Below are 26209 nucleotides of genomic sequence, written 5' to 3' on the forward strand. Positions count from 1 at the left end.
GCTTGTAATAAACCCTGATTAAAGTCAACATGTTAGAGATTATAACATTAAGTGTGTGTCAATAGGTCATCTGAGCCTGAACGCAACATACAAGTCAAATAAATAATTAGGAGATGCAGTTACTCCATTTTGTGCAGAAATGTTTCCCTGCAAGAGAATAAATCACACTTTTTAAATCGACCTTTAACGAGGGCCATGCCAGTTTTGTAGATTTAAAAAATATATATAATATGCATCTTAAAAGGCCTCCATTAGTTTGGTCACAAATGCACAGCAGCTGCTGGCTGACTTTATTGATGACCATACCAATAATTTTTTTCCTATGCTTATTGGTCCATCTTTTCAGTCTATTTTTAAAAACCTTGTGATTGGGTCAGATAATATTAATGTAAGTATTTAATGTACATTAAATACTTGAAATGAATTTTGTAAATGTAATGCAAGATCCATTTAGTGATAGTTATCAAGAGACCAGGCTGAACTAAAAAAAAGAAGCTTTTTCATTTAATCAAAGCCGTTTAGATGTAAATCGACAAATTCCCCTTTCCGAAAAGAAACTAAAAGAAAAAAGTGGAGCAGCCAGACGTACTGGTCAGACTCGGAGGTCATCTGGTGAACATGCAGCTCAGCAATAGCTTTGTAATGAATCAAGGAGCATAACTAGCACAAAAACAGGCCTGTTGTATTCAGTTTCGTCATTGAATTCGACTTGATCAATGACGTCATGGGGTCTAGCCACACATCCTGTTCAACATTTTCTTCCTAAATGTATTTTGCTCTGTTTTGGGAGTGAATACTTGCAAAACTACCTACAGTCCTGTTAATACCAGCTTCATAAGACATTTATATTCTACCCAGATTGATGTTACAATAATTTCATTTAAAGTGACATAACATTCTGATGGGTGATTTTCAACAATTTGATCAATATTGACTGAAATCCTGGTTTATACTTGTGAAGGCGGGACTCAGAATGAACTTCCATTCTCACATTTACGTCCAAGTAAAGGAGCAAAACGACTGCAAAGAGAAAATGGCTGCTGGTTAAGGAGCTGGGGTCTCTGGATAATCTTAGGAGCCGAGATGAAAAAGCAGAACGACGTGAGCGAGCGCCTACTGTACAACTCGGGAACAGACCAGTGATGACAGAATGATCATCACTGGTCATTAAAACAGGTGCATCAAGATACTGAAAGGTACAGGAAACTTAGTTATGTTTGAACTGCATCTATTTGAGGTTAGAACTTTTTGTTCTTCTTAAATCAAACCAAAAGTATTAATGTTCCCAAAACAAATCCCCCCCCCCAAAAAAAAAAAAAATTCAACTCGCCACTATAAAAGATGTGCTTCCTTTGCTTCTTTTTGTGTGTTTTTTGCACACATGGACTATTAATTAAAACGTCTAAACAAGCACGCCAACACATGTGGCGACTTTGTATACAATAGAGCAGGTCAGTCAATCATTGGAAGCGTTCCCACGTATCCTGGTGAAGCGCAGTTTAACAGAGGTCGACCACCCACACCACTGCGTCCTTCTTTAAACTCCTCCACTCAATAGAATAAACCCCGAGGGGAACCAAGAGTCCAATACAACATTAGAAAATGCTTCATCAGACATGCTTTTTTAGCTTTTAAAAATCTTTGTTTGTGGTGGCGCAGGGGCAAAGCACAACCCATGTATTGAGGCCTTAGTCCTCATGCCGGTGATCGCAGGTTCAATTCCCGGCCTGGTGACATTTGCCGCATGTCTTCCCCCTCTCTCATAACCCTCTTTCCTGTCAAACTACTTTCAAATAAAAGCCACTAGAGCCAACAAAACCTTTAAAAAAATTGTTTACAAAGCTTAATGCATTTATAAAGCTTTATGTTGAACCATGCGTGTCCAAGGTGCGGTCCATGGTGTCACTTGTGGCCCTTTGGCTGATTTTGTGTGGTCCTCAAATGCAATTCATGATAAAACAAAAACAACAAAAACACACCCTGTCCGTCACAGGGGGTTGATGGAGATAGAAACTTTTTATTTGTAATCAGGATAAAATTATAACTGACATAATCTTCTTACAATGGAAAATATTAAGCACGAAACGGTCTTTCTTACATAACCAAGCTTTTATAAAAAAGTAGAACCACTTCTGTCCAGAAACTTTAACTGAAAAGCTGACTTTGCTGCACCTAAATCATCTTTTCCTTATATGACTAAATATAGCAAGTGTTTTTGAAAGAAATCTTCCTCTTATAACTGAGAATAAACTGGTTCAATCGAGCCCCCCTAAAATAATTTACAAACTAGACGCCTTTCATACAGCAAATGTACAAAATCCTTTTTGGATCTACAATGAATGGCATCCCATACTACAAAATAAAAGAAGAGAAAAATTCTGATTACTTTATTTCCTTGATTTCAGTTTTTTTTTATTTCCTTGGCCCCCCGAGTTCTTTTGACTCGCCGATTTTGACAAAAAGTTCACACACCCCTGTTTTAAGTCTTTACGTCATCATAGCCTCTTTTTTTCTCCCCCTTTCTCTCTTTGCACAAATTGCCTGCAAATATGTTCAGTTAACTGGAGGCTTTAAAAGACATCATGTGCTGCTGACACCTGCCAGAAGGCCCCTGAGGTGGAGTCCGTGGCCGCAGAGGAGACGGTGATGCTCGATTAACCCGAGATGAAAGACGTATAACTCAGCCGGCTATTAAAATATCCCTCAGCAGAAATAACAGACCCATGGTAAGGAGGGGGAGAGGTTTAAAAAGAACACGGACAGGAAGACGGAGCGGGGTATGTCCTTTGGCTTCGTCTCATCATTGAAGTTGCTTGTTTATTGGTTGCTCCCTGCTTTTAACGAGGCTGCATGAGTGGATAACTGGTGTCTAGAGCCGGCAGTTAAAAAAAAAAAGTTGGCAGACCAGGAGTGTTTATTATTTTTTTTACTGTATTTTTCGCCCATAAAGTCAGGGGACTTTCCTACAAGGTGCTGCTTTTGTCTTTTTTTTTTTTTTTACTGTCAGGGCTGCACACTTCTTATTAATTACACATTTGGGTCTCGCACGTTTGCCTGTCCTGTGGTGGTTGTTCTGACGGGAAACAAGGATATTTTTCTCTTCTCAAATCACTGTCATTTCTTCCTTTTTTTTTCTTTTCACCCTTCCTCCCGTCTGCTTCATGCCGCGTTGAATATTGGCTAAATGGAAACAGATTTCAGGTTTCGCTAATCAGTCTTTGAGTGGACGGTTAAGTGAGCGGGGGTGTTGATTATGGGCGCCTGTCATATTCGGTTTGCGGTGTTTGAGCGGCCGATGCGTCGCTCCTCAGAGCGGGGCGCAGCGTAGATGTGTGAAGGGGCTGACTGGATCGGAAAAGATCGGACGGGATTTTTAAATTCGCAACAAAATGAAACAAAATGCCACGCAGGCTGAGCAGGAAATGCAAGAAAGAAAACGATAAGGTCACACCAATTCGGTCAGCTTATTCGGAAACGGGGCAGACGTGACCAGCGTCTCCTCCAGATCTGTGGGCGACTCTCTGCTTCGTCTGCTTATTCAGGGGTTTCCATGCAGATGGACAAACATGGTGGTGATTTTATCCTGTCCTCTAGGAATGTAATTTATTTCATCCGGTCCAGAATGGAGGACTGTTTGGCTTTATGCTCCTGGCTAAGTGATTGTAAAAGGTCTTCATCTCCTCTTCCTCTGCTTTTATATCTCTCCCAGACGTAAACTACTAAAACTCTTTACTGTCGTAGCAGACACAACGGCCGGAGCTGTCCTCTCCTACAGCCAGAGGTTTTGATAAAAAAGATAAATCATCTTCTTTTCCCCTTTACGACGCCAAATCAGAGGAAAATTTGGAAAAGTCAGCAAAATCATAAAAAGATTCACATTCATTGTCATTCCTGGTACAGAAGTAAAAAAACAAACAAAAAAAACTTGCAATAAATTCCTCTTTCATCGCAATATTCTCTTGCATGTTGTTACTGGGAATTTTTTTTATCTAGTCTTTAAATTGAATACAATAGTTCATCTATATTAAGAAATATTTTGGGGTAAATTCACAAATTTTAACAATCTCTGTAATTTACATTAGGTAGACTAACACTTTTAAAGAGTTTCAGTTTAGCTATAAGAGTTTTTAGGAACTTTTCATTAGAAATCAAAGTCTTTTCTTTTTTTCCTGGGTATAAATATGAAGCAATAGTGTGTGGCATCGTATTTCATTTAGGTTTTGGCCACCATGCTGGAAGAGTACCCATATAGCAAAATGGTAAATCTCCAAACATTTCTGATAAAACTGCAACATGGTTCTGAACATTTTTTTTTTATGTCATAGAACCATTTGTTTTTTTTGGTTTTTTTTGTGAGTCAGTTTCCTCTTTATTGGACCGTTTATAAGGGCGCACTAATGAATCGAAAACGATTTCCTTAATTCTTTGAGATCTGCAATCGGCCGATCCTTTCAGGAGAAACCGATCTTGTTGCTTAAATCAACCACCGTCCCTTTGTTCTCTACTGTGAACGAGGACTGACTGAAACACCTGCCCACCACCAGGTCACATTTGCACATATGCAGGTAACAGCTGTTACCCTACTGATGTAAACTTAGTGACTTTTTCGTAAAATTAGCAACTTCCCAGCGAAAAACCTCAGAATCGGACAAAATCTGAATCGACAAGTCAGGCATTTTTAAAAGATTGACAATCATCCAGAAAACTGGATTTAGTGCAGCCGTATTTAGATCAAGTCCTTCTTTTGCTGGGGTTCTGCCTTCATCTGGGGTCACAGGTCAACACACATTTCAACAGTGGCGTCTATGAAGGTAAAATCAGATCAAGACGCCACCAGCCGGGGTGTTTTCATGGCGGTTTAAGTTTTATTGCCACATAATGCCACTCTGAAGTGCGTTGAAGCATATAAGTAGAGCAGGTTTTAAATGAACTCTTTCATTTTCATATAAATGTGTTTTTGCCTGTCCAACAAGCAACTTGGCACATTATAGAAAACCATATAAGCAAAGAATATTGGAGCTGGTGGTCTGAATGTCTGCAAAATTCTTGAGATTTCAGCACCAAAGATGGGCAGATTGCCTCTGGTTTGTGCAGAAATATTTCAGAAAACATTCAGATGAGATGGACACATGCGATGTCCATCTCTGAGGACTCCACAGCACGATCTGTCATTAATCAGAAGCTGATAGAATCTCATGGGCAATGCATTCAATAGAGCAGAGTCACAGATGCCACTTCAAACTTTACTATGCAAATATGAAGCTCTGTGTCAGTCTTTTTTCTTTTTTTTTCCGCCGGAGTTGGCACGGACTCCTCTGAGTTTGAGGACTGTCACACAGTGGAAACGTGTGGACTGTGGTCGGACGAATCAGTATTCCACATTCTATTGAAACCAAATGAAAGCCACGTGCTTAATCAATTCAGATTTCAGAGATCTTGGAGCGATGCACGCTGCTTTCGGCAGGACGTTTCTTTCCTATTTTATCTCAATCATACAGAAACCACATTCTGCGAAACCACATTCTAACAAAGGCTTGGCCAGGGAAGAGGATGGTATTGGTACTGAACGAGATATCCACAAAAGAGAACGTGAGAAGAATTTCAAACACAACGGATGCTGTCGGTTGTTTCAGATCGCATTTTCACATTAAACTCGACACACACACAAAAAAAATACAATAAAATCAGGTTGGATGTCGGACTGAAACGATTAATCCAGATTAATCAGTTATTGAAACAATCAACTAATGTAGTTGTTGAATAATCATGAACTGAAGCATACAGAGTCAAAACACTACCAGAGCAGTGATTAAACCAGAACTGTACAAAAATATGTGCATTTTGCAGTGAAGATTGGAATATTATCCATTTATTTGCATCTTTTAATGTATTTAATGCATTTCTAATATTGAATAAATAAGGCTTAAGGAGTTCAATAAAAAATCTGTGGAATGTGCAGTTTTCCATTGATCCATCAGAATAATCGATAAAATACTCAATTACTATGATAATCGTTCATTTCAGTCCTAGCTGGATGCTTGAACAACATGAATGGTTTCCTCCTGTAGTTGCTCCTCACCTTCCTTATGTCCAGACCCCCCCGCCCCTTCCTGCCCTCCACTCCTCCACCATCCTGGTTTTGCCCGTGTAACAATATATTTGACTTTACTGGACGTCCCGGGAGGAATTCCTAGTGTTTGGTGAACCGGAGTCTCTCCAGAGTGATTTCAAGACGTGGCGGACAGCGCTCATTAATCACTGCGCTGCGACTGAACCTGCGCGTTCATGACTTTACGTGTGTGGACTTTGGAAGCGCCTCTGTTTTTCCTTTTCATATGCAGCATGTTCATCAGCAATCACATCCTATCTATTCGCGGGGAAATCGCAGCGGCTGTGCCAGCGGGAGCAAAGGGAAGATCTGTTTTTCTTCCCCTCTCCGGTGGTTCTTTCCGACTGCTCAGACTTGACCTCTGGCGTGTCACTTTCCCTCAAACGTCAGGGATACGGAGGATGAACATCTAAAATGGTTGTGCGGCCTCCCGGCTATGTCGTCCTTTTTTTTTAATATATACTCAGCCAGACTTTTTACAGCAACTTCCTGTTGGGGTTCAATCCACCGCTGCAGTGATCCCCATCTGTTCGGGGTTTACCTTTTAAACTTCCCAGAGCCGCGGCGTGAGTGATGAGGTGTTCACAGCCATCACCGCTGCACGATTCTAAGATCTCAAGACAGGCGTTGAGATAATAAAACACACAGGACGTTTAGTTAAGCCAAATAAAAGAATGGCATTTGAGGTATGCTGATGTTATAAATGCTCAAATGTGGAATTAATGGAAGATTTGTGGTTTAAGAACGTCAAGACCTTGCAGTAATCTGCTATAGGCGCAGCTTAACCCCCTGTTCCACTGCTACTAATGTGATGGCAGTCGACTGAGTCCACTATGGAGGATTTGTGTTTTGATTTAATATGCAGTTACCCAGTTATGATCGACTTTTAAGGAATTGCGAAAGGAAAAAAAACCCCGAGTCCCAGCCCTTCAAGAAGAGAGGAAGTAAGTCAGATGCTCTTATCCTGCAGAACCATTCCACATAGTTGAAGCGCGCATAAGTCAATATAACTTTCTATAACTATGAATACAAAAACCATGATGTAAGTATGTAATCACACAACCATGAGCGTTGTGTGATTGGAGATTTGCATCATATTATAATGTTGTTCCCTCGTCTAAAACATACCTGAAATGTCGCCGTGATTCTTTCATGCATGTTTGAGAAAACTGTTGATCTCCCTCGGCAACTAACCAGCTGAGTAAAACGCCCGAGTGGACCAAACACCTTTAAGGACGGAGCTCCACCTCAGAGCTAAACCTTATTTGAAATGGATCAGAATATGCAATTAGGAATTATAATATAATGTATAATAAATTATGTCACTCAAAGCATAAAACTTATGCTTAAACTGAATAGAATCGGCCACATTGTCACTGATCTAGAATTTTTTCAATACCGTAACAGACACAGAAATGATGTCTGCGGTGCATCTCTACCAATAACTTTTGCAAAATAATTCAAGAATGTCAATTTAATAACTTAAATACGTTGTCTCAACCCATGCTACATAAATCGGTTTTGTATAATATTAAATTGAACAGTAAGACAGCTAACAGAGACACACGCAGTGGAGGAGATGAATCGGTGAATCAAATGCAGGGAAACATCGGTTAACATGAGAAATGAGATTTACATCAACTTAATTCATAGTGGAATCACCAGCAGCTTTCAACATTTGTGATTCTATTGCGATATGGAAACAGTGCAGTGGGTCTCCTTTCTGCTCACAGAAAACAGACACTAGATTTGTCGCTAGTCTTCTTTTGGGGGAAAAGAATTGGCTAAACATAGCAACAAAGTCAATACGTTGGCAACAGTGGGACAGAGATGTGTTGGAATTGGGAATATGATCCTTGCCCATTGTGATGGATGGAAGCGATGGTTTGAACTTTGACCTCTCTTTCTGCGCCGTACGGTAGCAGAGTCCTGCAGTCTGAATGTCTTAATGAACGATCTTTAAATTGTAGTGAATGATGTGATGGAAAATGTCCTTTTAAGAGCCGTGGTCCACCTAGACGTCGGCTGACGTGTTAGTTCACCCGTACTTAACAACAAGCACATGTGTTGCTAATAGCAACAGATGACTTTAATGGTCGCCTGTGAGGACAAAGCTGTGTAAGGCGGTTTTATGCCAGCAGCTTCATTCTGGCTCTAAATAAAACCATTGTCCTTCGAAGAGCTTGTGTATTTTGTTGACATTTTTGGACGAGACCACAAAGAAACTCCGGGAAGCTCCTTTTTTTTTTTTTTTTTTTTCCTGCCTTCACACTCGATTCTGAAACGCTTTGACACTGGCCTTCCTACTTAATGCTCTGCATTCTAACGTAAAGACTGCGGCGTAGCTTTCTGAATATTCTCTCAGTGGGAGATCGGCCGATATAAGCTGTTAATGACAGGCAGGGACGAGTCCACCGGTTTCACAGCACTTCCCACTTCATGTCAGCATCCGCTGCTCCGTCTCGGCCCCAACCGAGACATCTGGGTTTCACTGATGGGACTTTCCCGTCGCGCTGAAAGCAAAAGTTCCCTTTGTCTGTGCTTGGAGGCGGAAAGATGGTGCTGCACTGCTCCTGTTTGATGCTTCAGTAGATCAAGGTGCTGACTGGGCATCTGTGGGGCCGTGGATCCAGACTAAGCTTTTTACCTCGTCTGCATCTGTCAGCGAATGCAAACGCTGCAGACTCCATGAGCGCATGCTTCAGCATGTGAAGGTGTACTAGGGACTTTGTAGACGGTATTCCGGCAAAAAAAACCCCTCAAATTCTGAAACTGATCTCAGAAATTTTCTAGAAAAAAACTTGGAAATTTCAAAGTTTTAAAAGTCAAAAATTGGTTGGAAAAAAAAGCTCAGCGAATGTTTGACTTTTGGAAATATTCTGAGTTTCAAAAGCTGTAAGTTTGAATTGAAATTTATCTCCAATATGCTAGCAACTTTTTTGACTTTTCTAAATGTTCAAGTTTCTTTTCTAGTTTTTTTTATACCAGTGTGTGTTCTGTAGAATTACAAATTTGCAAAGTGATAAATAGATATGTTTACAATCACACACTTTTAAAATGAAGCTTTTTTTTTTGCAAGTCTGAGCTGTAACTTTTTTCCTAAGGTCTGTAACACGTGCAGCAGCTTTGAATCTCACACCAAACGAAGGAATAACTAGATTAACAGCTGCTCATTGAAACATATGTTACTTATGTTTGTAGTAGTTCAATAAAAATGAAGAGAAATGCAAAGTACAAACTCTGGGTTGATACATTAAAATGAAAATAAATGGGAGTTTTTCGCTTGATGAAAATAATGAGATTTTTCTGTATTTTCATACATTTTTTTGTGATTGTTTCTGAGAGAGTGAATGAAGGTTTAAGATTCGTTGCACAGATCAGAAACAAAGTTTCAGCTTCAGTTTGTCTCTGCATTTATTCTCAAAGTCTGCAAAGCTTCAGGTTTCAAAGGTCAATATCTAATCGTGTGTTTTATTGCAAAGACTGAGCCATCAAATCATCATCTAATCGATCGCAAACAGTGAAATCTCATAATCCTCTCCAATTAAATGTCCTTCTGTGTTTTACAGATTCCCGTTGTATTCTAGAGGAGAGCGCTTTCATTTTGAATATGGCGTCTACTTGCTAAACAAGAACATCGCCCAGGTAAGGAATGAACAGTTGCCAATAATGAGTGAAGTTTAATAATTGACAATTTGATCAGAAGATAAATGACCATAATGCATAAAATATATTTATGTACAATTCCTACATGAGCCATTTGTTGCCCACAGGTTCAACAATTCTGGCTGAGGTTGGGTGAAACCTCACCATCTCCATAGTTCCATGTTCCTGTCACTAATTTTCACAAGATCCTGATGTCATTCTGAACATTTTTCATGCGACTGTGGCCAGTTTGTAATGTTTCTAGTCCAAATACTTTCTTTGCATCCCTTTTGTAGGAAAAATGAAAAAAACAAAGTTAAACATCTGCATGGAGGATCTTTGATGTTCACATGTCTTGGATTGGCCATTTTTGTTTGTGTGGTGAGCATTTTAGGTTCTTTGACCTGGTAGTTCTCAAAACATTTGGCATCAACTATTTGACTTTTTCAGTGAAGTAAGTTGGAAATTATAAGATAAAATGCAATTTAGATTTGTCATAAGTATTCATTTTCTTTCTGGATCGCTATCAAAATGTCTCACCTCTTATAAAACCTATTTTTATGAAAACAAAATAATCTTTTCTTAAGAACTTAGACCTTTTGTGTCATTTGCTGCAAAAGGTCAAAATTGCAGTGTTGTGGGCAAACTTGCTGAAGGTGTTTTCCACATGTCGGAGTACCCATCCATGTGTGAACTGCCTGAGCAGCAGGAAGCGGAGCACACTGGACCGCAAAGCCCGGCTGCAGCCTCTCAGCTTCTTTCACGGTTGTAAACTCCAGAGTCTCGTTAGATCTTTTTGGACATCAGGGAAATGAGCTGTGTGAAGCATGAACTGCACACAACCCACCGGTCGGTAGCATCAACTCATTCATAGTTTTGGTCTTGTCATGTGATTCGCTGATCTTGTGACTTCGCTATGCTTATTAATGTGCATATAAGTGAGTTGGCCACCTTTTTTTAAAAAATTTTATACGCAAGACACTTATAATCTCAGACATTTAGCAGTTTGCATTCCTTTTGCCTGTTTTTTTTTTTTTTTTTAATCCAGGTGGAGAAGAAGGGCAGAACTTGCAGATTATTCATTGAACTACCTAAGCCTATTTTAGGTTTAATTACATCTTTTTGTATTAGAAATACAATAAACAAACAATTCAAATTCTTTTTGAAATAAGACCATATATATATTTTTTTAGCCTAAAATGCAATAACATTTTTTTATTGTGCGCTTCATCAATTGTAACAATGAATGCGTCTGCAACTAAAACAAATTCTCCTCAATCAGCACAGTCCTAATCTGAAGACTGTTTTTTGGATTAACTGGTTAATAATTGGATAACAAAAGGAGCTCAATAGGATTTTTTTTTTTTTTTTACTTTTTTGGACCAGGTGAATCTAAATCTACTTCTAGCCACTTGAGTTGTGTGTAGAACTTAATCACTGACAAAGCATTCAAAAAAATGTAATCTTAAATTCAATGTCTATATATTGTTTATGTATATATATTGTTTGGCATCCCTTTTTGAGTTAACAATTAAATTAGTTGACGAATAATCAATTCGTCATGATTAATGTGGTTGTGTCAGACCTAATGTGAACGTTGACGTTTGACCCTAATATGCTTAGAACTAAAAAACTTTTTTTGCACAAAAAAAAACGAAACAAGCCTAAATGCATCTATGTCATTTTCTCATTAAGTGCCTTGATACATAACCACATGATCCGTCTTATTTTAAATATTCAAGATGTTTTTTGAATAACAGTCAAAATGATCTCTCAGTCCAGATATTAGTCCAGGACTTCTTAGTTCATCGGATCTCTGCAGACTGTTCCTGTTGTTGCATGTAGAGCATTTGCTGTGCAGTCATCCAAGTTCTTATTCCCACCTTCTAACTCCCCCCAGTACACACACACACACACACACACACACACACACACACACATACACACACACACACGCCCAGTCCGTTTTTGATCAAAGCTACACCTCGTGACCTGAGCTCTCTGAGATTTCAATTTCACGAACCTCGACCATGTGTTGCCATCAGACTGCGTGCTCGGTCTTGCTGAAACTTTAATTTGCTTGCTGATAGAAGGCACATGGAAGTAACTTTGGGAGAAATACTCCTGACGGCAGTCGGCTCGTCGCAAATCAAATCTAAAATAATAATGCCACGGCTGGCCGCCTTCGCCATATTTTGGTGACATAATCTATGAGTTGAAGGTCTTTTCAGGTTATCAAGAGAGCACTCCCGGCGTCAATTTATAAGACAGTTTAACGAGTCGTATTGAAGAGCGGGAATGTGGGGCTTTTGAAGGAATCTGGTCTGCTGAAGATGAAAAATGAGATTCACTCAGCAGGATGTCCTCACCAGTGTTCATGAAACCTCTGCTGAAAGATTCTAACTCCAGGCTTTTTAAAGTCAGATGGAAACAATCAGCTGTGACACAGGTGGGCACATGTGAGGGGTGAATGATAACTGTGAGATACATCTGGAAAGACGGATTAAGGCAATGGAGGCTTGCGCTCAGGCAAAGTTATTTATGCAAACTAAACGTGGCACTTTAAAGCTACGGTACGCAACTTATAAAACAAACAGTTTTTTGCATATTTGTTGAAACTGTCACTCTGTCGTGACGGTGTACAACAGATAATGTGTGAAACAAATCGAGCTCCTATGCCTTCTCCTAGTAATCTCAGTGCTAAATGCGGAAACGCAGAACTCGTTCTTATTCGCCGTTCACATCCTCTCCCTTATTCTCTGCTGCGCTGCAGCTGTTTCCCAACAGCAGAGCCTGTCACAAACGCTCAAGCTAGTTAGCATGGCGGCGGATAAACAGACTTCCTGTAATGGTAAGTTGTTTCTCCGCCATTAGTACATTGAGCAGCATGTACACAAGGGTGATTGACTAGCTCTGATTGCTTGTTTTTGACCGGGAGCTGTTTATTTCTTCAGACAGCAATAATCACAGTGGGAGGAGGGGAAGGAGCGTGATCTTTTTTTCACAGTTTTAATAAATATGGCGCCAGTTTCATTGAATAGGAGAAACACTGTGCGTCCAGAAAGTATTCACAGCTCTTCACTTCTTCCACATTTGTTGTTACATACTTACGGGGTCAACACACAGGGAACAACGAACAACATCGAAAGGAGAGAGTTTTCTGACACCCGGGGTGAATCCAGCACACAGGACACGATTGTCGCAGCAGGACTCTTTCTAAAGCTGGTCAGCCATTTATGCTGAGTGATTGGAGGAGAAGGTCCTTAGTCAGGGAGGAGACCAAGAGCCGGTTCAGTGTGGAGAGAGGAGATCCTTCCAGAAGGACAACCGTCTCTGCAGCGATCCACCAATCAAGCCTGGGTGGTAGAGCAGCCACTCCTTAATAAAAGGTTCCTGGCAGCTGATCTGGAGTTTACCAAAATACACCTGACGGACTCTCAGACCAGGAGAAACAAGATCGTCTGGTCTGATGAGACAAAGACTGAACTCTTAGGCCAATACCATCCCTACAGTGAAGCGTGGTGGTGGCAGCATCAAGCTGTAGGGATGTTTTGCAGCAGCAGGAACTGTTATACTAGTCAGGATAGAGGGAAAGATGAATGCATTTCAAAAGCGTGGCTTCAGAACCTCTCTGAATGTTGAGGAGAGTCCGAGACAGTCTAGACATGATTTTGATTGAACATATCTGAAAAGATCTGAAAGTGGCATCATATTCTGAGAGATTTGAGGCTGGGACTTCTGCCAAAGGCGAATAAACATGTACAAAGCAAAATCTGTAAATACACACGTAAATGTTACTACTTGGTTTTCTTTTGATAACATTTTCCACATCATAACGGGATATTTGTGGGTAGAATTTTCCGGAAAGAGATTAATTTAATAAAATTTGGAATGTAACAAGATGTGGAAAAAATGAAACACGGCAAATACTTTCTGGATGTGCTGTTTCCTGCTCCATTTTTTTCTGAAGCAGCAGTAATGCACAGAGTTCAGGAGAACATCGGCACTTTCTCAGGGTGAAATTTCATCTCATTTTTAAAGCTCAGTGATGTACATTCCACGTCTCCATCCATCTTAACGGCGAGTTATCAGGTTTGCCTCTAAGTAATATCGTTTTGTGGCCGAAACGGTGCAGCTCCATATGTTAGTGATAATAAGTCGGCGTTTTTAAAACCGAAGAGGTGGTTAGCTTGTCACTTTCAACAAAGGAGAAGCCGCTGGAGACGATTCTCCTCCGCCTCACTTCTGATGATCTCTGCGAAAGGCTTCTCAGCCAACTTCTGCAAGCTTGCAATCGATCAATTGCATCACAGAAGCTCAGATTTGAGTTGAGTAAAGATGAGATCCTTTTCCCTCAGCATGTGGTTTTAATTCCTCTGTTCTCCTTCCAAACCAGTTGATCAAAGAAAAATCACCATTTTCTGGACTCGGTTTGCAATGAGTCAAGATGCTCAACATGCTGAGCAGCAATCTGACGTTATGATATGTATTGTTTAAACTCCAAAATCATTTCATCTTCCTTTAAAGTAGTAGTCTATTTTACATTGACTGTTCTCTCACACACAGTGTGACATTGCCTCTGTTCTTGATATTAATAGAGACGACCTCCAGGGACCAAAAAGTATTTTGAATACTATTACCACTATTTCTCATATTATGGTTCAAAGAAATGAATTGGGATAAGCTAAAATAGAAAAAATTGCTTAACAAAAATAAGAGATCAAAAACGCAGCCCAAAGAGGGGTGAGAATGCAAATATAATTTAACCGCAGTTGTACTATGATGTCGTTTAACACCTTTAAAGTGAAGGAAGCTAGATGGAGTGCACTTCGAGGTGTTAACAGCCCTACGGCTGCCTGACTTAAATCTGGTTAACATGGGATAGTGAAATTAGACATAAAAATGTATCCAAACCTCCAAATATTTCATGTGCAATCAAATAACATAAGAAAATCTGAGTGCAATTGCTAAAGTCGCCCTTTTCTTTTCACTACTGTTCTGTGTTTTGGTCCGCATGCAGAATTTCCTCATTTGCAAAAATGATCCAACAAAAGCAATGTGAATTAAAAAAAAATAAAATTCTCCCTGTTCGGCTTCGTTGTTGAATGATTACCATCGGGCTGCTGCTGTTTGTTAAAAAATTTGGCCCCCGCTACATCTGAGGCCTGCAGCTGGGCCTGAAGTGGCCTTCCACAGGGGGGGGCACAAGCGCCAAACCTGCCTTTCCTCCATTTGCAGAGACAAATGAGCCAAGTTAGTGTGGCTGACTCCAAAGGAAAACCAGCAGCCTTTTGTCTGGAAAAGGGCCACGTTGCTGCATTCTCCAACTCTCAGTTATCCACTTGGCTATGCTGTTGTGAAACAGGCATGTGGGGCTGATTAGACGACAACTGATGCTACACAACATCTACGGGAACAATTAGATCTTAGTTACTTGGACGGAGAGACTCTGTGGCCTCCAGCATAGGAAAACGCAGAATTCCGATTTATTACAGTAAATTCTTTGCAGGCACAGCCAGGCCACCCCTGGATTCACCTTCGTTTCTGTCGACTGGGGCAAGATGGCTGCAGCCTTCCGCCTCTCAGGTCTCTGGTGACTTCGTACCGTGATCTACAGGCAAAGTGCCATGGCGGTGGTCTGATGCATACGTCAGAGAGCCTGCTGCTGTAAAGAGTGGCAACTGTGGCTCCATAAAGTGCTGCTATGACTCATGGGGAAGCCTACTGTAGTTAGTGGTTAAAGGAGGTGGCAGCGAGCGGAACAGGACCTGCTTGGACTGAGTTATTCTTGTTGACGCTGTTTGGAAAAGATTTTACATGATTGGGAAAAGTAAACTTAACCTTTTCGAATTACAATAATTATCAGTAAGAGGCCGTTTTCTCCTTAGGGGTCCTCTGTAATCCTGTGGATTAAGAGATTAACCATGATGCCTTGCTGTTGAATTTAGCTGCTAACATCATCACTCTAGCAAAAATCGCAAGAACATTTCTGAAGAGTTTGCATTGTCAAACACAGGAAAGGCTCTGTGTTTAATCTGGTCCTCTAATGTTGCAATTATGCAAATGCTTTCAAGCCCAAAAAAAATAAATAGAAGTAATTTTTTTTTTCAAAGCTAAGCTTTTTAGTGAGGCTGTGTTGGTTTGGCTTGCATGCAAGAAAAGTTGCACTTTTTGTCCACAGAAACCGACTTAGGAGAAAATTTTTGATTTGTAAATAAAAAACAAGCTGGCAGGACAGCCATGTCTCCGTTTGCCGTCTTAAAAAAAGAATGTGGAAATACACAGTGTGTCATCTGTTTCGATGAGGAGAGTGCAAACAAACCCGTTCACCTCCTGCTTATTTCTGCACGAGTACCATCTTCAAATCAACGTGCTTTTTTTTTTTTTTTTTTTGTGAACTTTGGGTCCTCGGCTCGTTTCTTCACCTCCGGGGCAACGCCGGTGACCTCAGACCGGAGAGTCTTGGCATAGTGCTTTGCTGCCATTAGCTCATATGATTGGGCTTCAATAAAAACCAGATGACCCACAGACATGGAAAAAGTGAACATTAAGCAGATGCCCTCCACCTCAGAGTAAATGGTCAAGACAGTTAAAATTCCACATTGTAAACTGTCTCCAACTATTACTTTGCTCCTTTTCTTCTTTTATTATTGTGGATACTGGAGATCGAACAAGACTTCCGACCTCGTGCGCATCGTTAAAGATCGACTCGTCCGCTTCTTACTTTGTGTATTTACAAGAGTATTTAAATTCTTTTGAAATGTTCACATTTTTCTAGAATAACCCATAGCTTTAATGGGATTTTATATGATAGTCCAGAACAATGTAAAGTGATGGTTACATTACCTGTGTATTAACCATGAATTTTGGAGCAAATGGATTTTATTAAAGGTAGTTATGGGCACAGGAAACTGAAAAGTTAGTTCTGCTTACTCTAAAGAATCATCATCACGGTATTTAGTGGAAGCTAATGCTAAAGCGCTAACTTAAATTCAAATTATAGAAAGACTGCAACACAAATTAAATGTTGACATGATAACTTACATGTTCTGTAATGCCCTTAGATATTGCATTTATGTTTAGATCTTGTTCTTTACTGTCCGTGTTTTATTTTCTCATTGTCATCTTATTTGAAATAAAAGTTTCTGGAAATAATGGGGAAATGTGAGGAGAGGAAACTGTAAGTAGTCTTCAAAATAAGAGCATGACCGTAAACATATTTCAACTTGAACAATTCTTAACAGATGTTGAGCTTTATCCAAATGAAAGTTATCCTGTAACATTAATTTAAGGGAAGCTTTTAGCTCATTAAGCTTTTAGCCCACCACTGATTACAGGGTGTCAGCGTACAAGGGGACGATTGCAATCCACCCGCCACACTTTTCAGATTCATGGCTGTTAAAACTTCTCTGCAGCTGCTGCATAGCTCTGTACTGCGGCTAATCAGAATGATCTGGATGCAATCAGCAAGTATTACACAAAAATCAAATTTACACTAATAAAATGCGACCTCCTCGCTCCCTAGCGTGATACATTGTATGTAAATGCTCACAATTGTAATATCAGTTTCTGTTGTCACATCTTGGAGTCATTCCTTACGGCAATCTGACCCAGCAGAACCGTTTGAAGATGAAGAGGAAACTGTGATGTGTAACTTCATACCCTAAATCTACTTAGGCTCTTTTATGTGGGAGAGGAAGAAAAAGATCACAGCTAACTGGGATCCATCGTTGGAACGCCGAGGCGTCGCTCTTTGATGAGGAGCTCTCCTCCGGTCGACCGTGTGCGCCGTGTTTGTGCCGTCTCGTTTTTGCCTCCGTTGCTCAGATCCCCTCTAAATGCGAGCAGAAACCGGATCCCCCCGGGATGTTTCTCAGAAACGACGTACATTAGACAGAAATATTTCTGATTTCATTTGGAAGGGTTGTCTCCTTGTCCAGTCGAAGCCTGCAGTTTGTGACTCACTTGCTGGTGCGCTCCACAAAGAAACCTTCTCGGCGAAAGAAGAGAGGAGAAACAGACGGGCAAATCTCCACTGTTCCCCTCGAACAGAACTCTCACTCTTCTGTTTACTTGCCCCCTGCACAAACCTCGTCTCGACAAACAGACCCGTCAGGATTTAGAAATTATGATGCAGCCCACTGTGAGGTGTTTGTTTACTTGAACTCCGCTTCCCCCAGGGCTCTGCCACCATCTCTACCCAAAGACAGACGGGACCTGGAAGCAATCAGGCCATTTCAACGGCCCGCTGCCACTTTGTGTCTTCATCTCTCCGCGATGGCCACATCCGTTTTTCATTTTCCAGGGATTGATATGAAAAAAAAAATTGCATACTAGAGAGGACAGGCACCAGCAAATGCAAAACTGCCTCATCATATGTGCCTAGTATTCAGCCCTGAGGAAGGAGGGAAAGTAAGACGTGAGGCACCAGGTGAGATTCTTTGTAATCTAAGCCGCTGAGGTGTCTGTTTTTGTTTTAGTTTGGTGAAATATAGTTTGAATAACCGTCATTTCCCGCACGGCCACATGCCGTACAAATGTTGAACAGTGAGAAGTTGGAAGTCTCAACGCCATCGTTTCGGCGCTCCTACCAACCCTTATGATCTCTTTTATTCCCTGACAGTTAAAAGCATTTCATTATCTGTCACATTTCAGGGTAGTAACCACCCCCGGCAGGTAGAAAGTGGTAAAACCAAGAGCAGTTTCGGTCTGACGCCGTTGGCCCTTACATCGTTGATTCATAGAGAGAAGACAGGAGGAAATATTAGTTTCATGTTTAGGTGTAGATACGTGATGCGTGTCTCTTACATTGCCGGGGTATTTCATTGACTCATTTATGCTTCTTCAAAAGTATCAATAATTGTTGCATTGATACTGTGCCCAACTTAAATGTTCCTTTACAGGCCCAAGCAGTTACTTGGCTCTCCTGGTAAAGATTTATTAAAACGCTTTAAAATAAACTCATCTTTAACTGCAATACAAAGGACCCCTGGTGATTGCAGGGTTTAGGGTCCACAATCGGTCACTAATGGCTAAAATACCGGCAATACTTGCGCCACTCTCTAAAAGATGCTTATGACTACCTTTGCAATCATTCAAACACCAAATATACCGTAATGTCTTGTTCACATGTGATGATTGATCCTACAGTGTGTGGATTAAAGGATTTCTTAAACATGCCTGAAAAATATCAAAGCAGCACTTGAGGTATATGTTTGACGAAGGAATATCTCTGTAACATGATGTAAATCTAAAAAGGAAAGTCGGTTTTACGTGTTACTGCCCCTTTAAGTAAATCCAGGCTTTTTTTTTTTTTTTTAAGTACACCTCTCTCTGCCGGTGGGTTTTCAAATCCCGACTGTGTGGTCCCGGTTTTCCATCACAAACATTTGTTTTTAGCTACAGCTTGAATCCAGTGCAACATTTTGCTCAGACTTTGTTACTGGTGGAACCCCCTTTTTATATTTTACTACAGGAAGTGGAAAGCTCTTTTTTCTTCTTCTTCTTCTTCCTCCATTAAAAAGTGTCACCAAAAGTAGGAGACTGGCCGCGTTGTTTTGTCTGCCGTCTTCTCGCTCGGTTTCAAGTTCAGCCGCTTCCGATAGCGAGAAAGACGAGTTGAATTACTGGACGCTCCCATGCTGACCAGCTCCTACCTTCTGTCAGCCAGAACATTTGATTTACAAGCAGGCCTCAGACTCCACTTCTAAGTGTGTGTCACTGTTTTGCGGTTTCCACTTCTGGGTGTGTGTACATAGTGAACGCTGCTGGTGTGCTGCGATTATGCTTCAGCTCTTGGCTTTATGGGAATTCCTCTGGATAACCACCTATGACTTTATGAAACACTTAAGTTGGTTTAATTGATTTTCCACATTTTGTGGTCACTTGTTCCAGGTTTGTCCGTCACCACAAAGGGAATCCAGGGTAGCTCCTTACACTATATATAAGGCTAATCGTTAAGTTAATGTTAATGGGGAATAATCCTACGACTGTGTGAAGCTGAGAGAAAGCGGGGGAAAATTAAGTTGGTTAAAAAGTTTTTTATTATTACGTTTAGGCTCATTTGGCCAAATTAGCCCTTGGGTTAGCAGCAGAGTGAAAGGTTGTGCAAAATTAGTTATGCTGAAACATTAGAAACAAGCAAAAAGCTGAGAAAAACTGAAGTAAAACAAAAAAAGATGAATTCCTCTGAACTGTTTCTCATCATGTTTATTTATTTTCATTCATTCAACATTTGTTTTTTTTTTGTATATTGCATCTGGACTTGAGTTTGGCTGTGGCCTCTTTTTTTAACCTATGAGAACAGATTTATTTTGAGCCCTGTGTTGTTTTTGATTATTTTACAAAAGGAGAGGAGGATATAACCTTTGAAGATGGCTAGGAAAAATCTAGAAAATCTTTTTTTTTTTTTTTTTTTACTAAGGATAAAATCTGTGGCCAGCTGCTGAGCAGGACGTCAGCTGACCATGTATGACTGCACACGATGCATCGCACTTGGAGAGTCAGTCCTCCCAATAGCAACACGTCTGAGTCCACTGTGGCGTACCAGCGACGCTGGCAGCAAAACGTCTTTCCATCCAAATAACAAAGTAGTTGGGAGTGTTGCAAACCCCAAATCCTCACGCTTTGTTGCAAACATATAATGACATAAAAGCAGCAGTAAAAGTAGTGGGAAGTGTTTGTTACCATGGAGACTGACTGAACGGTGCCTCCAGACTTTGCCCTAATTTGTTTTTGACGTGTTTGTTAAATTACTTGTTACATTTCAATAATTAAAACTATATTTTCTATTTATTTCGTTTGAGTTGAAACGCAAATCCAAACTCATGTTTTTTGCCCCCTTTTTTTTTTTTTTTACTCCAAAAAAATTTCTCCCTGCATTCAGTCAGTTTCATTTTTTATTTATTTTTATTTTTATTTTGATATATATAAACCAGCATTTGATAAAAACGATCATTAGATCCAAATAATCCTCACAACAAAGTTAGTTTGATCACCTCACTTTGTAGTCCAAGATTTGTTTTGGAAATAAAAGCGATTTCTTTAAGGTAATTTTTCAATTAGTTTTATAGGGATGTAAAAAACATATTAATCTAAGAGGAGCAACAGATTTCTGTGATTCATTATTTTAATAGTGTGAGCATGTGGAGCTGGTGGAGAGGAAGAACTCCCCTGTAACGACGAGAAACCTCCAGCAGAACCAGGCTAAGAGAGCGTGTTAAAAATCCTCTGGTTGCTCTGCTCTATTTATTCTGAGAACAAATGGCAGCATTACAAAGTATTACGTTTTACCTTCTGGAATATGTTGCAAGCCCTAAATGCAGGTTTGGATGTAAATCACCGCATCAAATGACGCTGACAAGATAAACGCTAAAATATCTCGTGGTCATACTGTCAACAGTGGGGGGACAAAAAGAAGTCAGTAAGTGCAAGAATCACTGCAATCCAATATATTTGCGTTCCCCGTAACGTCCCAATGTTTTCAAGTTTTGCCTTGCACGTTTAACGACTCAAAGAGTCGGAACAAATAAACCGAGACCCAAAAATCACAAAAGGGATTCGCCTGCGTGCCTCATCTTTCCCCATCAGTCAGAGCAGCGATGTTGTGATTATTTCTGAATGTAGTTTTTCCCACAGGTCAAGCTGTGGATTTTTCTGTGCAGGCGTTCCAGAAACTGTACGTTTGCTGTGATTCAGGGTGTTTAGAGAGTGTTGGCTGCTCTCCTCCGTCATTTACTTAATAGTGCGTCTGCAGTTTCCAGCTGTTTGGAATTTGTAGTTGAAGTATGTTTTCCTTTCTTTTTTTTCTTTTTTGTTTTTTTTTGTTTTTGTTTCCCCATATCTCACTTATGTGCTCAAACCACTAAGATTTAGCAACGAGGACATACTAAATTCTCTTGTTTTGTTTTTCTTTGTCATATGATCATATCTGAAGCACCGGCTTTCAGAAAACGAAACCTCTCCGTGAAACAAAACAAAAAAATCCTATGAGACTGCTCACTGTACAATCTGCTTCCTCCACTGGGAGTTTTATCAGCGGCTTTGATCAGACTTAGGTCATACTGTGTTACAATATCTGTAATTTTTGGATCCATCCTGCTTTTCTCCCAGTTAAGTAGGGTGATAGAAACTGGACCAAGGCACACAAACAGAAGAATTTTCTTTTGCTGGTGGACCCTCTATCGCGCCCCCCCGACTCCCTCCTGCCTGTCATGAGAATGTAGAGGGGAGAAACCGAGTATATTTTATGTCACGGAGTTTAGAAAAACTTGTTTGTTTTGTTAATTCATCAAACTCCGCGTGCTGCCATTTGGGTGTTTGTGAGGTACTGCAGTCATTATTGTGGCTGAATTAAATTAAACAGCTCTGAGAATAAAACAATGCTGGCCCCGTCTGGTCAGTGTTTGAACAAATACAAATCTGGTTCTGCTGAAATCCTGCAAAACCTGCTTTTTTTTCTATGTGTGTGGGTTCTGTTAAAGCCATTCGACTCTGATTTTATTCTACATAACTAAAAAGACCGGATAGCACAGTATGGTGGACACTCGATAGACTTCTTTGAATAATCTCCTAGTTGTTCGGTTTTTCTGAATGAACACCTTTCTCTGGGATATAAAAGTTCCTCAATCGGCTCAAACTCCCAGCTTCTTATGCTGCGTCAGGAGGAACATACAAAGGATGCTATCAAATTTTAATTTCTGTCCTCTGGTCACGACTTTCTCTTTATTAATGAAGTGTCTACGATGGGCTCAGGCCTGTTGTCCCCGAGGTCGTATAACAGTTTTACGGTTATTGGGAGGGGAAAGAGGCTATAAGTGGCTCATGATAGCAGCTCTAAAGCAAACACCTGCTCAGGTTTGAAAAAATAAAATAAAAATAGAGGCCCTAAATTGACATCGTTTTCCTTTTCATGTGGAAATAATTGATGTACGCTGCATCTTCTAAAGCTGCATAGATTACTTTCTTATTGTGCTTTTGAAGAGTGGGCTCAGGATATTGAGACAAGGTAAATAATTGCAGTTATTTTTCATCTAATTAAATGTGCAAGTTGTGAGAAGTTCAAAGTAGCCCTAAACTGATTCATTTCAATTCAAACTTGATTTTAAAATACTTTTCTGAACAATGGCTCTGACTAAAGATCCCAAAAGAGCCGATGCTTAATTGTAACATAATCTGAATGACACAATCAGTTGTTTTCAAGAACTGCTCATCCACCACATTTGCTTTTGCCGCTCTTCTTTAATGGGTAGACAGCCGGGCAGAGACTTTTGAGTCAGGGATATCATCCTTGCATTTTATGATCGGTGGAAGAGATGGTTTGAACTTCATGAGGTCGTGGCATAATTCTGGACATTTTACAGCTTTTTTGGAGGGGGGGGGGATTGGAAGAATTAATTTCAATTGTTGGGTTTCCAGGCACAGACCTGTCCTTTTAAGAGTTGTCCATAAATGTGGAATCTGGTTGAAGTCATGTCTTCAGCTTGGTGTGGTTTAACCATGTGTGTTTGGGATCTGTGTTCTGTTGGAACAACCAGTTGACCCAAACCTTAGTCCTTTGGGGGGAAAAAACAACTTGTTTAGAATATTCAGAACCAATCCAGGAGCCACAAAGGCTCAAGCTGATCATCAAAATGGACCGTGAGGCTGTGGACCAAGAACCGCTTCTCCATAATTAATACATTCGAACTGGACTGAAAGTTGCAGCTTTGATCAAAAACTAGTTTTGGAGGGTTTCCATTATCCGGACCGACTTCACCAAAGTCCTCAACCCTGCTGAGAATTTGTGGACTTGTGCTCAAAGGTCGGTTAATGGCAGGAAAACAACCAATTTAAAAGTACTTTACTAATTCTGCCAAGTAAAGTGGTCAAATATTTAGGCAGAAATCAGCCAGAAGCTTGTTCACAAATACAGAGAGCGTGTGGTTGCAGTGCCTCTTGCTGAAGGACGTTTTACCGAATGTAATTCTAATACTTTCAAATGTCATTTTGAAAATATTTAAGCTGCACATGGCTTTGCACACATTGTTTTTTCAGTCCAAAGGAGAGAAAAGAACAACTCAAATAAATCATAAGAACTGAAGTGAATTCAAAATATGAGACGGATAAATGAATATTCCCATTATTGGTGTTTTAAAACCTTTTGACGTACACGGTACAAACTCTCTGATGCTAGAGTCGAACTGAAAGGGAATCAGAAGCTTTACCAAAAAGATAGATGTTCAAGAAAATGTTTGTCCCACTGCAGGTCCAAATGAAAGTCCGCAAGATTCAAACGATCTCCTGCTAATGCCTAGTTCACACAGCAAGATTTTTATTCTGACTCATGTCCTGATTTGTCCTCCATGAGGACAAACATGAACTAGAAACTCTAGTGGATGTTATAGATGGGTTGTTTTCTTGTTTTTTCTCTGCTAATTATAGTCCACAAACTAACGCCATTTCTTCCTCCCGGTCAGCCGTCTTTATTTATTCTGAACTCACGTTTTGTCGCAAGAGTTTTTGCGAGATTTTCCATCTGACTTCTTAATGTCGGTCAGTCAAATCCGTCTGAAATGAAATGGCTCCACACCGCACTCTGTCTGACTACACCTAAGATTTTTTTTATTGTCGTGTGTTAGAAAAACACACAACAATAACCTCTCTGAGGTTTTCTAATTTTAAAATCTTTCAGTGTAATCCAGGCATGAGTTCTGGCGACCAGAACCCCTGGGAAAATGGACCTTCATACCTCCAAGTTGGGGCTACAGTGAAGGGAAACCAAAGACCCAACAGCATATTTGGCGCAGCCACTCTGAAATATTAGGACAATCAATTTAAAACTAATCATTTTCAAACATAAATTCAGCAAATAGGACAGTTAGCGTATTAAAAATGATTATATTTCCCATTTCAATCTGACACGCTTATGTCATTTGTCCAGATTCAGGCCTAATTACAGATCAACGGCTTTGTTTGTTGGTGTCGACCACGTTGCTACCCGTACATTATGATGGAAAGCAGACGCATATCTGGTGTCGGTGGACAAATTATTGCCTTGCGCGGCTGTTGTCCCCATGGAAACGGGCCCTTTTTTTAAAATTAAAAACACGCCTCACCCAGGTTGCTGGCTCCTTCTTTTAAGAGCAATTAGGACAGTGCCCACAGCAGGGACACCCACCTCTGACTAAACTTGCACCCAAACAGAGATACACATGCGCATGCTGTAATTATTGTCAGTCTACATGTTCAGCTTTGTTGTGTTTGGCGCCTTCGCCTTGCGACCGCCTCGGCTGTCAGAAGTTGGAGCGTAAAGAGTTGGAGTTTATCTCTCATTTCCATAGCTGTGAAGCTCCTGCAGGACTCAGACATTAAGCAGGAATGCCATAACTTCAGTCCTACGTGAAATAGTGCTTAGTTTTCTGTATTTAAACGCCTCCGTTTATCCCAGCAGTCTGGATTGCTGAGATGTCTTGGATGTCTCTTTTGTTTAAGCTTTTTTTCTTTTTACTATTCCATAATTTAAGAAACGGCCTTACTTCCGTATCCAATTCACCCAACGCTCATTTCAGTCGAGCGGTGGCCTACGTCCAGCTCATTAAAGAGTTAGAAACCGCACGTTCAACCTCACACTCTTGTCCCGTTGCTGAATTGATGGAAAACCTGACGTACTAGTTGGCCTCGAAACGTAAAGGGGGAGGGGGGTCGACGGGGAAGTAGAACCACACAATGGCGATTTGTTTCTCATTCTCTGCCTCTCTCTTTACATCCTAATCAGATTTGGTTAATCAGGAATTAGGTGGCATTTAACCGAATTCCATTTGCCGCTTTTATGTACGTTTCTTTTTTTTTTCCCTTTCTGCGGCTGTATTTGTGAAGCTCTACACGACGCGTCCATTGCAGAGGAAAACGTATACGGCATGGGCTCTGCAAACCGTGCAGATTTGAAAAGGAAGGGACTTTTACTGATTATGTATATTTTTGTCTAGCAGCAGCTGCAGAGGAAGTGCAGCAAATTAATCTAATCGTCGTTCGGGCCAACCGGTCAGGGGCTGCTGTTGTTAAGCAAGGCTCAACTGTGGGTGGGTGAAAGAGAAGAAGCTTGAACGAAACATTGAATTTTTAGATTGCATTTTGTTTTGTTTTGGTTCGGATTTAATTCTTTTCTTTCTTATTTTAATTTTTTTTATTGTTTCATTGTTAAAATTACACGTTGTACACAGTAGTATCCCTAATCACTCATTCATCCTAACAAATCTTTTTCCTATTGGGCTGTGACTGCTCCGGTTCCAAACACTGAAACTTTTTGGCAGCGCAAAAAATGTTTTAACATCCTTAACACTATGCAGGGTCACAGTTGAACAAACCCAGATGACCAGAGAATGCTCGGGGCGCTCCAAAGTAAACCGGACGCAGGCCGGGCTCTCCCAGTGCCGTGGCAGGTTTTAATTTGATCCGCAGAGCCAATGAAACGGAGAG

General features: G+C 40.4%; 1 protein-coding gene across 1 annotated transcript in view; it reads left to right on the forward strand.

Annotated features, from left to right (window-relative positions):
* Nucleotides 1-26209, forward strand: part of uvrag (UV radiation resistance associated gene) — a 109026-nt gene that overhangs the window by 55882 nt on the left and 26935 nt on the right. The window contains exon 13 of the mRNA XM_008428245.1: nucleotides 9679-9754. Within this exon, the coding sequence (XP_008426467.1) occupies nucleotides 9679-9754 (76 nt within the window). The remainder of the gene's footprint in view (nucleotides 1-9678; nucleotides 9755-26209) is intronic.

Source organism: Poecilia reticulata, linkage group LG14 (assembly GCF_000633615.1).
Source record: "Poecilia reticulata strain Guanapo linkage group LG14, Guppy_female_1.0+MT, whole genome shotgun sequence".
Taxonomy (NCBI): Eukaryota; Metazoa; Chordata; class Actinopteri; order Cyprinodontiformes; family Poeciliidae; genus Poecilia; species Poecilia reticulata.